Genomic DNA, 14,123 nt, shown 5'->3' with positions numbered 1-14,123 from the left:
GTCTGTACTTTTTGAGTGAGCCAAAAAAAAAATATGACTTTTGATCTGTAAATATTTTGCGCAAACAGTAATTATGTAATTTGGAAAAAAGAAAATGCAGAAGACATCAATTAAAACTTAAAATCTATTAGATTATGCCATTTAATTAATGAATGATTAGTAACTTTAAAGACTAACCAGACTAAAATTATTTTGTTATATTTTCTGTTGAATTCAATCTTCTTTTACAAAGTGTCTGAATATTTTGGCCTTTTTAAATTTTTGAAGAAATTTTGTATTTAAACAGCACTTTTTGATACTGAGAGAGAAAGAAAAAAAATTGCTCAGGTGCCAAAATAGTTTGTATTGAATTATTTGGATGTTTTAACAATTGGTATCAACATTTTATACTGCTGGAATTTTCCTTTGAATAAATATAAATTAATAACTTGTATCATATGAACATAAGTTGTTTATGATTTTCTAAATGATAATCTCTGATAGTTTTTAATCATTTTATTTATAAAAACAATACATGACAAAATATAAACTAATGAAAAAATCTTATGCCTTAATTAATTTTAAGGTTATAAAAAGTGAAAATTTAATTAAACGTGTTCAAGGCAGTTGATATTTGTGGGTCACAATTCACACGTGCTGCGTGCTCGAATTCCCTCTGCCAATCAGACTAACAGAACGGTGCCATGATCACAGTCATTTGCACCACAAAATTTACTACTGTGTTGAAATTTTTCTGAAATAATACTGAAACCACCCCGAAGGGGATAATTTCCAAGCGATTATTACAAGGAACACAAATTGTACATTTTACAAGGCAATACAATTATAGGTAGTTGAGGAAATATGGCCTAGTCAAGTTTTGATTGCATTTTTTTGTAACTCTCGCCAACCAACCAAGATTAATTTCAACTTTATCATTACAAGTCTTTGGTGAAGGTAATTCTAATTTAAGACAAAATGTACACAAGTAAAGAAAGTAAAAAATTGGCGGTTCCCGGGGAATTTCCAAACAACCAGTTCCACACTTTAAAACAAGGATGAATGATGCTATGGGGTTGATTTATGAATTTGTTTTCCTCTAAAAGGAGAAAACTTAAGTTGTGGAAAAGGACGCGAGATACATATAAAATCGTAAAGAGGAACCGCCAAAGGAATATTGTTTAAAAAACTGCAATTTGTGTTCTACTTGTAATAATACGGAGCTGCACTTTGCTGCTGCGGTCTGCTGATGAGGGGTGGCAACTGCGGCGTTTGCTGCTGTTGCTCATCGGGCGTTTGTGGAAACTGAACGGGCCCCGTCGAAACCTGAGGCGGCAGTCCGTAGGGCCGGTACGCAGGTCGACTGGGCTGTTGAGGCTGTTGAGGCTGCTGGACTGGCCGAGGGGTGGGCTGAGGGTAGAGGGCGAGCAGAGTTTCCTGAAGGGAGGGGGTTGAAGTCTCCACCGGGGTCACCGGACGGGCCGTTCCCGCCTGGTAAATGGGGGTGGGCGGTCTGGCCGTGGGCAGCGCTTGGGGCGGGTGGTGCGAAAAGAAGCTGCCGGTGTCAAAGGCCACGGGGGTCGCGGGGGCCAACGGCTTGTGGTTGAAGGGGATGTAGGCAGGCTGGGCCGGCGCCGCCAAGACGGGCTTGGCAGGCACAGCAGGAGCAGGGTGTACGCCAGGGCCGGTCTTGTGGACGACGGCGTTGAAACCGTTCAGGTCATCGGCCGTGTAGTGGACTGTACGGACGGAACCGTCCGGCTCGACCAAACTGTACTCGCCCTGCACCAAGTCGCCGTCGCGCGTCTCCGTCTGGTGCTTGATGTCCCCGGTGTGAAGGTCCGTCACGCCGTAGCTGAATTTGTACTTAGGAACCGCCTGAAAATTAATTATTTTTTTTTAGAGTGAGTAAGCGAGGTTTCATGAGATAATTAAGTTAAGCGCTGAACTCTACTAAATCATTATCAAACCAATTTTAACCGAAAATTGCAATATTCATGAAAAAAGCAATCAGCCACATTTTTCATAGAAAATTAAGTTGTCTACAAGAAGAGAATAGACTTTCACTGATCGCGTTAGCGAACCAAAGAAAAAACATGCAAATTGCCAATTAAATCAATTTGCTGAGGGCTACTACTCGCGTGTGCGATGAAAGCTCGTCTCTCAGAACTTGATATGATACACGGCAATTTCTTCTGAACGAGAGTGTGAAAAAAGTAATCCGCCACGTGGAGGCTGTGCCCGTCCCTTAAGACTCACTCCTCTCGCGGACCTATTTTGCTGGTCAAGCAAGCACTTATTTTTTTTACAAGAGTTTTGTGCGTGATGCAGATTTATTTTTGTCAAAAATAGAGCGATGGATCACTTCCTGCTAGGCAGAGATAATTATTCAAATTGCCGAAGTAGAAAAAATTTCATTCTCAACAAATAAAGAATTTATGAAAAGAAAATGCGCTCATCACTAAACATTGTGATAATTAACTCTAGCCGTTTCACGGACATCGAGTTTTCAAGAAAGTAAATTATAATTTCCTTTTTTTCTTCTGCAAAAACGTGCTTGAAAGTAAATAAAAAAAAATCTAAGTACGCTTGGTTTGTATATAATAAGTTAATTTGCAATTCAGAAACAATAGCTTTGTTTCAAACGAGGCTTTCTCTAACTTTTACTGCAAACAATAAGAAGGAATATATTTTTTAGCTTAAAATGTGTACAAGAATTTAATGAATAATTTTTCAATCATCAGCTGTGAATTTATTCGATAGTATCATCCACAACTGAAAAGTAAACCTTTACATCCTCTTAATGTACAATTAAATTTATTGTGTCAATAAAAAAGTATATTTTGATGGACCGATCAAATAAAATTTGCGGTCTGACTTTACTTCATGTGCGTTCCTAGTTCCTAATAATTTCAGCCAAAAAAATTGATTCTGTGGGCGCTCGGCCACGTGACGTGTTTGAGTAAAAGTGAGAAGAATTAAAAGTGCTGTGGCCAGTGCAGCATGGAGAGCGCGGCATTATTTTCATTTGTGCACGTGCGTGCATTGCAATAAAACGAAGCAGCTTGTCCGTCTTAATCACACATTTGAAAGTTTGTTTTGTAGTGAGCACGCTGCGAATTGATTATAATGCTCCGCCGCCAACAACTTGTAGTGCGTACGTGCTTTATTGAGTGGAAAACATTTTGACAAGAGAGAAATCATCCGTTTTTGTGACGTCCGATATTGAAATGCAGGCGGGAGAACGTTAATGATGGACAGAAGCGATAAAGGTTTTTTATTGAGAAAATATGTCGCATCGACTGACGAGCAGAGAATTAGATATTAAATGTAAAAAGAAAGCTCTCACTCTTTGATATGGATACTTTTTGTTTGTGAAACTTTATCATGCAGTCTCTTCTAATTGATATTCTCATTTTATGAAGTAATTTGATTTATTTTTGCAACTTCTCTTGGATCGCTTGACTGGTTATTTTAATATCTTAATCACTTTCTATTAACATTGTGAAAAATTTGGAATAACAAATGGAAGTTTTCTCCTCGATCATCCAAAGTAAATTTTCTAGCTGACCTATAAAATTATGATCGCAGTTAAATTGAGCATGACTATGTTTCGTTCTCTTTGATCTCTCAAGATGGAATTTGGGACATTAATTTATATTAAAATTTTAAAGCCTAATTAAGAGTAATTGAAGTGACATCCAACAATAAAAATAAACTACGCTAATTTTAGTGCTTTCACTTTGAGCTTCTTCTTTGGCTTTAAGTGCATAAGTGGTGCCGTTCATTGAGAATTTTATTCCTCTCTCACTTACATGGTAAAACTTTCGCACACCGGAGCCGCACGAGCATGCAAAATTTTTATCAACATTCTCCCACATTAAGGGCCCTGATAACTCATCTAATTGTGGGAGGGATCATGCATGAAGTTGGCGTTTATTGAAATATTATGGACAGCGATTAAAACATTGATTTGGTTGAAGAGGAAAAAGTGAAATCCTTTTAAATTATTAAACTAATTAATAAATTAGAAAAAAATCTTTAAAAGGGTCCTTCCATGATTTTTAATCAAAAGACTAAGAAAAAGTTGCATAGACAATTATTTGGCTAAAATAAATTTATGAACTCTAGGCAGAATAATCTGAAATTTATCAAATTAAAACTTATTTCATTTAGCATTTAATTAAAAACATCTCACAATCAGAAGAGACGAATTTATAAAAAGAAAAGTCAACAAATTTTCCACTAATTGAATAGCTGCCATGGGCTATTATATACTTGAGCTGTATGGGAATATTTGCGGTTAAATTACGATAATGACCTAGTTCATGAGCAATCCCGCCGGAGGGAACTTCTCAAGAGATCTCGCGTGTTTTAAAACCAACTTCCAGATCGGAAACACACGAGGCCGTAAATTAATTTTTACAATTTCTCGAACGCGACATTATCTGCCAATCTCTCGCTCTCCACCACCTCCAGAAAATAAAATATATATTCGGCCGGTTTATGATGATACCCGCATTTTCAAAGATTTCTATGTGACGTGAAAATCATTTTCACTCTGTGTAGCTTTTGCACAATCATGACGCTTAACGCAGTCTCTTCCAGGAAAGAAGATTTAAAATTTGCTTACGTTGAATGAAAGTGAGAATGATTTTAGATTATTTCAACTTATTCGTGTCACAACCGAGACGCCAATGAAGTGAAGCAACTTTTTATGAGAAAATATAAGACAATTCAGCAGAAATAAATCTTGGCGACGTGTGATTATTATACATTTTCCACGACTCTTTCACCGTACGTAATTTGAAACAATTTTCATTCCGATCTGAGCCGGTCGCTTTATGTGTGCAGCAGATCTCTATCATTAATGCACTATTTGCTCAAGTAAAATTGAGCCGATGAAAAAGCGAAAGTACAACTACATAAATCTATTAGATGTGCAGTTGCGGCGGGATGCTGCATCCAGATGTGTCCAACTGTAATAAATGCGTTTCCCTACTTCCTTCCAGCACAAAGCGGAAGAGAGTTGCCACGGGTAAATTAAACCGACAGCAAATATAAATGGATCTGAGAGAAATTTCGCTCAATAAACAATTAATAGCCGGCTGCTTGGTTTATCAAGAAAATGTGCAAATCACGGAGAAAATAAATTTTCGCACTCTGGAAATTCAGCAAACCCAGATTATTTATTTTATGCACAAACGTAGAAAAATTCGCGGCACTTCCTGCCTCATGCGTGATTCGGTGCAATTATTGAAACGCTCTATGCACTAATTTAATTTAGACTAATTATTCTCTTGCGGAGCACAGCATTTAAATGACTCGGCTGGGGAGAGCAAATTTCAATAATTAATTTTTAATATGAATAATTTTTATTTGAACTGTTCCTCAAAAGTTAATTGGAGCATAAAAGAATTTTTTAATAATTTTTACTTACATAGTAATCCTTTGGTGGCAAAGCTGTGTAAACAGGTGATGGAGCCAAACTGGGTGAGGCTGACCCGAGGTAATTTGTCGCTGTCAGCAACACCAGTACCAACTGCAAATGAAAAAATCATAAATTTAAAATTGCATAATTAGATAAATAGGAATAAATTTTAAGTAAATTTACAAAAATATGTAAAAGATTATTAAATTAAAATAAAACTTAAATTACAAAACGTGCAATAAATGCAGAATTTTTATTTAATTTCAATATCAAAATACACTCTGATATTAATAAGTTTTTAATACATGATATTGAAAAGCAACGATAAATTAGGATCGTTGAAAAACTCATTCAATGCAAAAACATTTAAAGTTTTTTTTAGTAAACAAATTTTTAACTGTTTATAAATTAAATTATTTTAAATATAAAATTTGGCCTTTTTCAGCAAAAAATAATAAGCACTTGCCTGGATGAGCGATATCCTAGAATTCAGCATTTTGCCCAGCACGGCGATGATAGTAATCACAAATGACGCCTGGAGCTTTCCATTCTAGACGTTTTATACTCGGATCCCCTCCTGCGTCCAAGCCGGGCAGGATGATTTCAAGTGCGAGCTGCGATCCTCCAAGCTGAAGTCCGGCATGATATTGGACAATCTTGGCCTGCCGGTCACGTAGCGGCCATAGAGTCCTAGGCCAACAGCCATAAATCGCCAATTTAGCGACCAAGTTCAATGGCTCGCCGGCCAAGAGTGTTAGACAAGGTGTACGTGTGATTGACAACCTGATCCGAATAAATTGTCACCGTGGGCGGAGGACGCTTTTCTTTGCCACTTTCCACTTTGTCTTGTTTGCAAGCTAAGGATACGCTAAAAATTTCACTATTCATGTTTCCTTAATTATCGCAATATTATTGCAAAAAAAAAAAAAAAAAAAATTTGTAACTTTCAAAGCAAAGGTAGGCTGTAAATTATAAAATCTCAGGTGATCTCAAGGATACAATTTTTTAATTGATTGCTGAAATAGTTTTTAATACCTTAAGTAATTTTAGATGGCGAATTCAAGAACCTTATTTTTGACAGAGACAAATTCCAAGCTCTGGTCAAGGATAAGAACTGCAACTACGATTCATTGTATTTCCTTCAGAATTGGCTGATATAGTAATTAAAAGATTTTATTTTTATTATACCATGGTAATTTATTTTTCTCTTTATGGTTTGCAATTGGTAATAAATTAATCAGCGCAATATAAGTCATTCTTCCTTCTTCCATTCAAAAGTGAGATTATTGTGTAAAAAAATCATTTTTTTCAATGTGAAATAAATTTTACTCAATTTTAAAAGTTTGTGAAGTGCGCGGAACCCAATTTATAGAAAATAAAAAAGAGAATAAGAAAGCGATTTTTGGCACAAGTTCAAACAATGTGAGAACGAATAGTTTGCGCGGCTCGACTTTTATCAATTTGCAATATCAGTATGTGTGTACACGGGCAAGTACCTGTGGAGTAAAACTCTAGGCCAAAAGGAAAATTAGCTTGAAAGTAAATCGCTTGTATTCCAACAAATTGAATTATTGCACAAATCCGCTTTCAAAAAACCCCACAAACGTGTGTCTTGTGCCAGCTTACGTGCGCCTAAACTAATCACAATAATATGCAGCGCCTTCCAGTGTTCTACGATTTATGGTTTATAGATCTTTCTTTCAGGTAGTGAAGGTGGAAGTATACATGACAATTTGCGGCAATTTACACACAGTAGAAATATAATGAGGTGTTATGTTAGCTTTACTTATAACTCTCACGAGTCTGTTCGCGGTTAGGTCACTTGATCTTGCATTGTTCTAAAATAATTTGATTTGTATTTCAACACAGTATAATATAGTACTATAAGATTATCTATTATTATTATTTTACTAAACTTCTGGCTTTATTGGTTTAAAAATACACCTCTAATTATCATATTAAACCATGTCAAAATATATTGATGGATGTTTTTCAAATAAAAAATTTTTTTTTACAGTTTGTAAGGGTGTGAGTGTAAAAATAAATTGAATGTTATGAAATTTGCATACAAAATAATTTACATTTTAAAGAGATTTTTATTTATATTATTACATTATATTTTATTTTTATTTTTGATGAGTTGAGAAGTGATCTTTTAAAATGGAAAATTTTGTAGCAGAATAAAATATCCCCTTTCAAGAAACATAAGAAATGGTTAAAGGTATTTGTAGTATTTCTGCTTCTTTTTTATTCATTAAATTAAAAGACAACAGAATTAATTACAGTAGTCTTATTTTGTAATGATTACTTTTTTCCTTTAGCAATTTACTTACAAAAAAAATCAATTGCCGTTCAAACCAATCAGTAGTGAGCGAATCATGTTTTTTTTAAAGGTTTACTGCTAAATTATACATTAAAATATATTTCCCAAACTTTAGTAGATTCAAATACATACTATTTTATTAAATCTGTGCCATTTCGCGAATAAGTAACAAGAAATGCAATCCGCATGCATTCGCTCACGTATGTATTCTAATTTATTGGCTGGCAATTTGAGAGAGAGAGTGATTTCGATCTCTTTAGCGCGTGTCACTTTCGGCGGCGTCTGCTGATGAGTTTCACCGCGCTCTGAACAACCATAAGCGCACAATCATTTTATTCAACCCAGCCCACTGCGAGGAAGGAAAAAGGTAAAAAAAAAAACAGTGCATCTCTCGATCGTGTGCTAACGGATGAGAGGCCTACCAGCAGCTTGGGTAGAACGTCCTACTGCTGTTCACTGCCAAGGGCTTAACTTGTGCTCGTCAACGAGATATACAAACTTTATTACTTCATTTCACACGATGTTAGCCACCGAAGAGGCAATTTCTCTGCTCACCGCATCTCGGTTAATAAATCGGGGTATAATACCAACTTACTAGTCTTTATGCTTTAGGGCAATTTGATAATTTTTAAGTCACTTAATTAAAGTGCTTTATGCGGAACGCTTTTTCAAAATAATGTTTAGTCCAATTCAAACGTCCTTTAAATTTGGTTTTTGAACTATGAATAATGCAGTAAAATGTTGTAAACTACTGTGTAGTACAAGAATATTTGGTAATTTTACAATAAATTGTAAACAATTAATTAATTAAATTGAGCCTCAACAAATATTCTTTTAGCTTAACTTTGAAAATGTTATAATTCATACTCTTTTTAGTATTTAAAATTTAAAATATAATCTTTGACCTTAATTGCTCATATTTCTTGCTATTTTCGGCTTTATTATGGTTAAAATAAGGGAATTTAATCATTTTATTAATAACTGTTAATTCAATGCCAGTTTTTAATCCTTTTGTATACCGCAGATATCTGGAATATGTACTTACATGTGCCGCGCTTGGATCGCTCTTATAACAAGCTATCAACAGGTAATTTTATTTGCAATCCGCTGCCCATAGCATGACTAATTGTGTGTTTACGTGGAATTCCTTTCGCTTTCACAATCAATCAAAAGTAAAGAATAATGTTTGGAAAAAAAATATCTTCTGCTTTGGTAGATAATCGCATATTTGATTTTTAAAACAGATCATGCATCAATTATGAAACAGAACTATTATATATATATACCAACTATAACGGGAAAGAAATTAATTGGAATCAATTTGAATAAAATTAAATTGCACTGTATGGTAAAATTAAAAAGACAAACGAACAGAACTTATGATATTATTATATTTTTGATTTTAAATATTTTGGATCAATTGCTTTGTTTGTATATTTGAAAATACAAAAAGGTTCTAATAGTCGAGAAACAGAATGTTAATTATTACTGAAACGAAAAGATTTCCTATTTGATTCGTGAGTTTCTGCAACACTCTAGACACGGCGGATTAGCGTGCTGCATACATCGATGGTAAAACAGGTTATTAATGGTTGTCAGTTTGGTGAAATTGCATCAATTTTCAGTCATTATCTTATTACCTTGTAAGCTCTAGTTGCTCTAAATTTACAGTCGTTAATTTTGAAAAATATTTCTTGATCCTGAAGAGATTTTGCCAGTTCTATTGTGCTGTATTTTTAATAAAAAAGAGGTTTTTTAATAAAGACGAGTGCAGAGAGTACCTTTTAAGCTCTAGCTGCTCTAAATTTATCTTATTTTTTTACGGTTGAAGTCCAGCAGAGCTATATTATACCGGATCGGTTGTTGCTTATTTTATCATTCTAGGGATATATGCAATAGAAAGTAAGCAAAATTTTAGGCACAACTATATTATTCGCACCTTTTAAAAATTGATATTTAAAATATGGCATTCAATTTCTATCAACACCTGGTCTTTCTGTGTTTCTAAGTTTCTATTTCACTTATTTTTTAAATATTTCATATTTCTACTTTACTGATTTTGTAATATAAATTCAGAGGATAAAGGAAAAAGAGATTTTTGTTTGTTTTTATTTTTTATTTTTTGACTTCATTGTCATACATGTCTTATTACAAAAACCGCGCAGTGGTGCGCGAGATGAAAATGGCATTCAACAGTGCGTGATGTGGATAAGCGAGGAAAGAAATAATCAAACGTTGATGCTCGCATAGCAAATCAGAGGAATCATGGAACGATCAATCGAAGAGTCAAGCGGCGGACGCGCAATTATATAATACACAATGAGGCGAGGGACTTATGAGGCGAGATTTGGTTTTGGGGGGAAAGTCTTTTTTGAAAGGAAAAGTTTAGGGGTAAAACTCCTTAGTGGTGGTAAGCAGCATAGCCGTAGGCGGGAGCGGCATGGGCCACGACGGGGGCGGCGTGGGCGACCACGGGGGCAACGGCCTTGTGGACAACGGGGGCAGGGTGGGAAGCGTGTCCGGACTTGGTGACGACGGCGTTGAATCCGTTGTGGGCATCAGCGGTGTAGTCGACGGTGCGGGTGGTGCCGTCGGGCTCGACAAGGGAGTACTGGCCCTTGACAACATCTCCGTCGCGGTGCTCGCTCTGGCTCTTCACGTCACCGGTGTGGGCATCGTGGACGGCGTACTCGAACTGGTACTGAGGGTGGCTCTGTTGATTTAACGAAACAAATTAAAAAATTATGAAAACAAAATTGAATTTATTTTCTAAATTAAGAGCATAATTAATCAGTTAAATTTAAAAATAGTGATTGGAAATGTAAAAATGTGGGATGAAAATTGAATTTTTTCGATTTATTGAATACCGCAAAAAATAATTTAAGCTTGTTCAAAGCAGCTCGAATGAATTGTAAATAATTGATTGTGCTTAAGTTAAATTCGACGCATTTTTTTTTATTGATATAAATTTCTATGAAAAATAGAATAGAATATGTAAATCAATTTTTTTCATTTAAAAAATTTCTGATATTAAAAATTAAAATTAATTAAACTTACGTAGTAGTCAACGGGCTGCTTGACAACGGCGGGGGCGGCGTAGTGAGCAGGGGCAGCATAGTGGGCGGTGGCCACGGGGGCGGCATAGGCAGCGACAGCGGGGGCGGCATAGGCGCGAGCGTAGGCGGGGGCGGCATAGGTAGCGGTGGCCACGGGGGCGGCATAGGCGCGAGCGTAGGCGGGGGCGGCAGCGTAGGCGGGGGCGGCATAAGCGCGGCCGTACCCATAGGCGGGTGCGGCGGCGTAGCCAGCGTAGCCGACGGGGGCGACTCCGGCGTTGGCGGCGGCAGCGAGGGCCACGACGGCCAGGACCTGAGACAAAGGAAGGATGAGATCAGAGCGGGTAGGCAAGAGCACGACAGGTGCGTCGTGCCGGTTGCATAAGAGGCGCGGCGGCCGAAAGTGAAAGTTTTGGTCACGAGCGCTTTAATGCGATGCAGACGAGTGCAATAAAAAAGTACGAGCGATTTACATAACCCACATGCATGAGCACGACTTTGAAAGCGGATCGAGCTTTAAGTGGATCGATTCGGGCTTTTCCTGAAACGATGATATAATTGTGTCTAAACCGATCAGGCTAAAATAACAACTGCCCACCAAAGATGGAAAACAAATGTAACGCAATGCAGGAAGCAGTACTTGTATTACTGAATTTTAAATGCTGGGCGTATTTTTACAATATCATATTCTATGTTCAGCGTTTTCAATTATTTGATGAAATTTTTCAAAAATTAATAATTGAGTGGGATCAACTGATAGCGTTTAGATTGAATATAAATAATATAATACAAGATTAACGGAAAAGTTTCAATATTTGGTTGAAAATAAATTTTACTAACGAAAATTATAATCTTTTTTAAGATTTTAGAATTATATAATTGTGTGAGAAATAGATTCGTAAATATTTATGGATGCATTACTTCTCTAAAATTATATCTAAATAATAAAAAATAAAATAAATAATAATGATACAAGAGAAAATTTAAAAAGCAAAAGAAATGTTTAAATATGAAATAAGGAAAGATATTGTTTTTTCATCCATCTGAAAACGCGAGTGTAAAAATGGAAAATTTTCAGGGAGCTTACCTTAACGAAAGCCATTGTATGTGTGTGTTTGATTGCTTGATGTGATCAAGTGATGCTGTTCCCGTCAGAGTGCAACGCTTTTATACTCAGCACCGGACACTTGGAGGAACAAGGTAGTCTTACCTGAGCGGTGGTAGAAGGGAGCGAGCGGGCGCGGTCTTCGGCGGCAGCATGGGAGCAGGGTCCCATTCAATGCACACTGTGCCCTCCTGATAAAAAAGCAACCGACTCTCAAAGACCACTTTTCACTTCTCGCCGCTACTGCAAGAAAGAAAAAAAAACAGTAATGAGACCCACACACATGCAGCAGGATAGGAAGTGCGATTGCGAAAAAAACGATGAAAGTCCAAATCGACTTCAACTCGCCAAAGTTGCCTATTTCTGAGGTTAAATTAAAATTTCTGATTCTCCTCAATTCATCCTTAATTAAAATATTAATTTTACATTTCTTGGTAAAGCCTTAACAGGAAACAGGGTTTGTAGGTTTCTTTCTTCAATATAAATTTTTTAACAAAAACAATTAATAAGTGCAAAAAAATGGAAGAGTTTTAAAGCATTTAATTACAAAGCCTCCGCGAATTACTCCACTTTTCTCATTTGTCGCCAGGAGGATGAAGTTTCTCACCAGGTGCAAAAAGTCAATGCTACAGCAGTTTAAAGGCAATTATCATGTGAAATGCAAAAAAATGTCGCAAAGGAATGGGGCACAATCCTTGACCTTCAGCAAAAAAATAGCGCCTAAAATTGCATCTCCTGGTTTAAAAACAAAGCGCCTTAATTGCTCACTCTAGTCTCTCTTAAGTTTTCACACATTAGCGCTTCAGTCGATTATCACAAGCAAAAAATTCGTTGAATTTTTGTTATAAGGAAAAATAAAGAAGTGACGTGACGTATCTAGTGATTCAGATTTGACCATGCTCCCGTTCTTTTACTAGTGATTGGGAATAAGACTATGAAACAACTTGTTGCAATAACTTGAAATTAAGATATGATAATATGATTACTAGAATTTTAACACAAAATCTTGATAATTGTAGTAATATATGTACTGTGTTTGAAAAAAAGTATGATGTTGTATTTTTGCAGTGAAATATTAACACATTTAAAAGCCACCTTAATCTAGATTAAAGATAAATGAATAATTTTTTAAACTCTTGAAGCTATTTTAAAATACGGTCACGGATAAGTAAATGTGATATATTTTTTAAATTTTCTTTTAAAAAAGATTGATCTGCAGATTTTTATGAAGTCTAAATGCCTTCATACATAAAAATAGTATTTTTAAAGAGCCATCCTTTATTATAAAAGTTTATTAAAATTATTAAAGACCAAATCTCATTTTCCTGAATTTTTTCGCTGGTCTAGCTGATGAAGAAATTATTAAGAAATGAGCACACTACATTTTCCTCACCTATACGCATCGTGATTTACTAATGATAAATTTATTTCGCCAAAAAGAAGAGGTTGTTATTTTTAAAATTGCAAATTCACGCTAAATTATCCTCACGCACATCTTGTTATCCAAAAATAATTAAATGCAAAAATCCTCCCGCGAGCATTAATAATCCACGCTACCGCTATATGAGGAACCAGTTCAGTTCGGTTGCAGCCTCCGCAAGGGTTACGCAACTAATTCGCGCGGACGAGATGCAATAAAATTAGCTAGAGAGGCGCAAGATTGCCAAACAATGTGCCAGACGCAGCTCTCGTTTCACACACGTACGCGTGCGACGCGGTGATCGCACTTTGATGATTAATTGACAACAATGCGCTATGAGTTGCAAAATTCATTAAAAGTGAATCTGAAAGAAGAGAGACACAGCGCGGACCCTTCCTTGTTCCCAGAGGAGTCGCTTTCTCACCAGCCAATTTGTTGCTTCACTAGCCCCAGATAATGGCAATCGGATTTATCTCCGTATGGGGCGTGACTTTTTCGATATAAGATCAAATTTTTTAATGTATAATTCCAATTGAACAAAAACAATGATTTTCATAATTAATTTTGGATTATTTACACAACAACTAATTTAATTTTCAAACTCGTAAATTTTATAGAACAATATTTATTTGTTTTTGAAATTTTGTCAATTATTAATCAAATGAAAAATTTGCTTTTATTTCTTAATAAAATTTGGAAACTACACCAAAAATTAAATATGGTCGAAATTAAAAATTAATACTTTATTTAAATACTATGGAACTCTTGATGAAATGATCAAAATTTATTAACCTGATCATATCTGACAA

The 14,123-nt window shown here is 35.8% G+C and overlaps 2 protein-coding genes across 2 annotated transcripts; both read right to left on the bottom strand.

Annotated features, from left to right (window-relative positions):
• Window positions 1-480: 480 nt before the first annotated feature.
• LOC132198299 (cuticle protein-like) lies at window positions 481-6,025 on the bottom strand. The gene is made up of 3 exons (XM_059622253.1): window positions 5,877-6,025; window positions 5,420-5,521; window positions 481-1,857 (listed from the first exon to the last, which is right to left on the bottom strand). Exons 1-3 carry the CDS (start codon window positions 5,904-5,906, stop codon window positions 1,183-1,185), a joined length of 807 nt encoding a protein of 268 aa, XP_059478236.1. The 5' UTR covers window positions 5,907-6,025; the 3' UTR covers window positions 481-1,182.
• Window positions 6,026-9,813: 3,788 nt separating this feature from the next.
• LOC132198300 (cuticle protein 19-like) lies at window positions 9,814-12,035 on the bottom strand. The gene is made up of 3 exons (XM_059622254.1): window positions 11,877-12,035; window positions 10,791-11,102; window positions 9,814-10,446 (listed from the first exon to the last, which is right to left on the bottom strand). The coding sequence occupies exons 1-3, from the start codon at window positions 11,889-11,891 to the stop codon at window positions 10,135-10,137; spliced, it is 639 nt and encodes a 212-aa protein (XP_059478237.1). The 5' UTR covers window positions 11,892-12,035; the 3' UTR covers window positions 9,814-10,134.
• Between the last annotated feature and the right edge of the window lie 2,088 nt (window positions 12,036-14,123).

Source organism: Neocloeon triangulifer, unplaced genomic scaffold, assembly GCF_031216515.1.
Source record: "Neocloeon triangulifer isolate White Clay Creek 2 clone unplaced genomic scaffold, ASM3121651v1 ptg000012l, whole genome shotgun sequence".
Lineage (NCBI taxonomy): Eukaryota > Metazoa > Arthropoda > Insecta > Ephemeroptera > Baetidae > Neocloeon > Neocloeon triangulifer.
Note: the sequence above shows the minus strand (reverse complement) of the source record. Positions and strands in the feature narration are given on the sequence as shown.

Bases quoted from the DNA above. Each gene is read 5' to 3' on its own strand.
- LOC132198300 (XM_059622254.1), bottom strand. The intron at 10,447-10,790 runs GTAAGTTTAATT...TTAAATCAACAG, and splicing joins AGCAGCCCGTTGACTACTAC to AGCCACCCTCAGTACCAGTT.
- LOC132198299 (XM_059622253.1), bottom strand. From the start codon at position 5,906: ATGCTGAATTCTAGGATATCGCTCATCCAG. The intron at 5,522-5,876 runs GCAAGTGCTTAT...TTTCATTTGCAG, and splicing joins CTAGGATATCGCTCATCCAG to TTGGTACTGGTGTTGCTGAC. The intron at 1,858-5,419 runs GTAAGTAAAAAT...ATTAATTTTCAG, and splicing joins TGCCACCAAAGGATTACTAT to GCGGTTCCTAAGTACAAATT.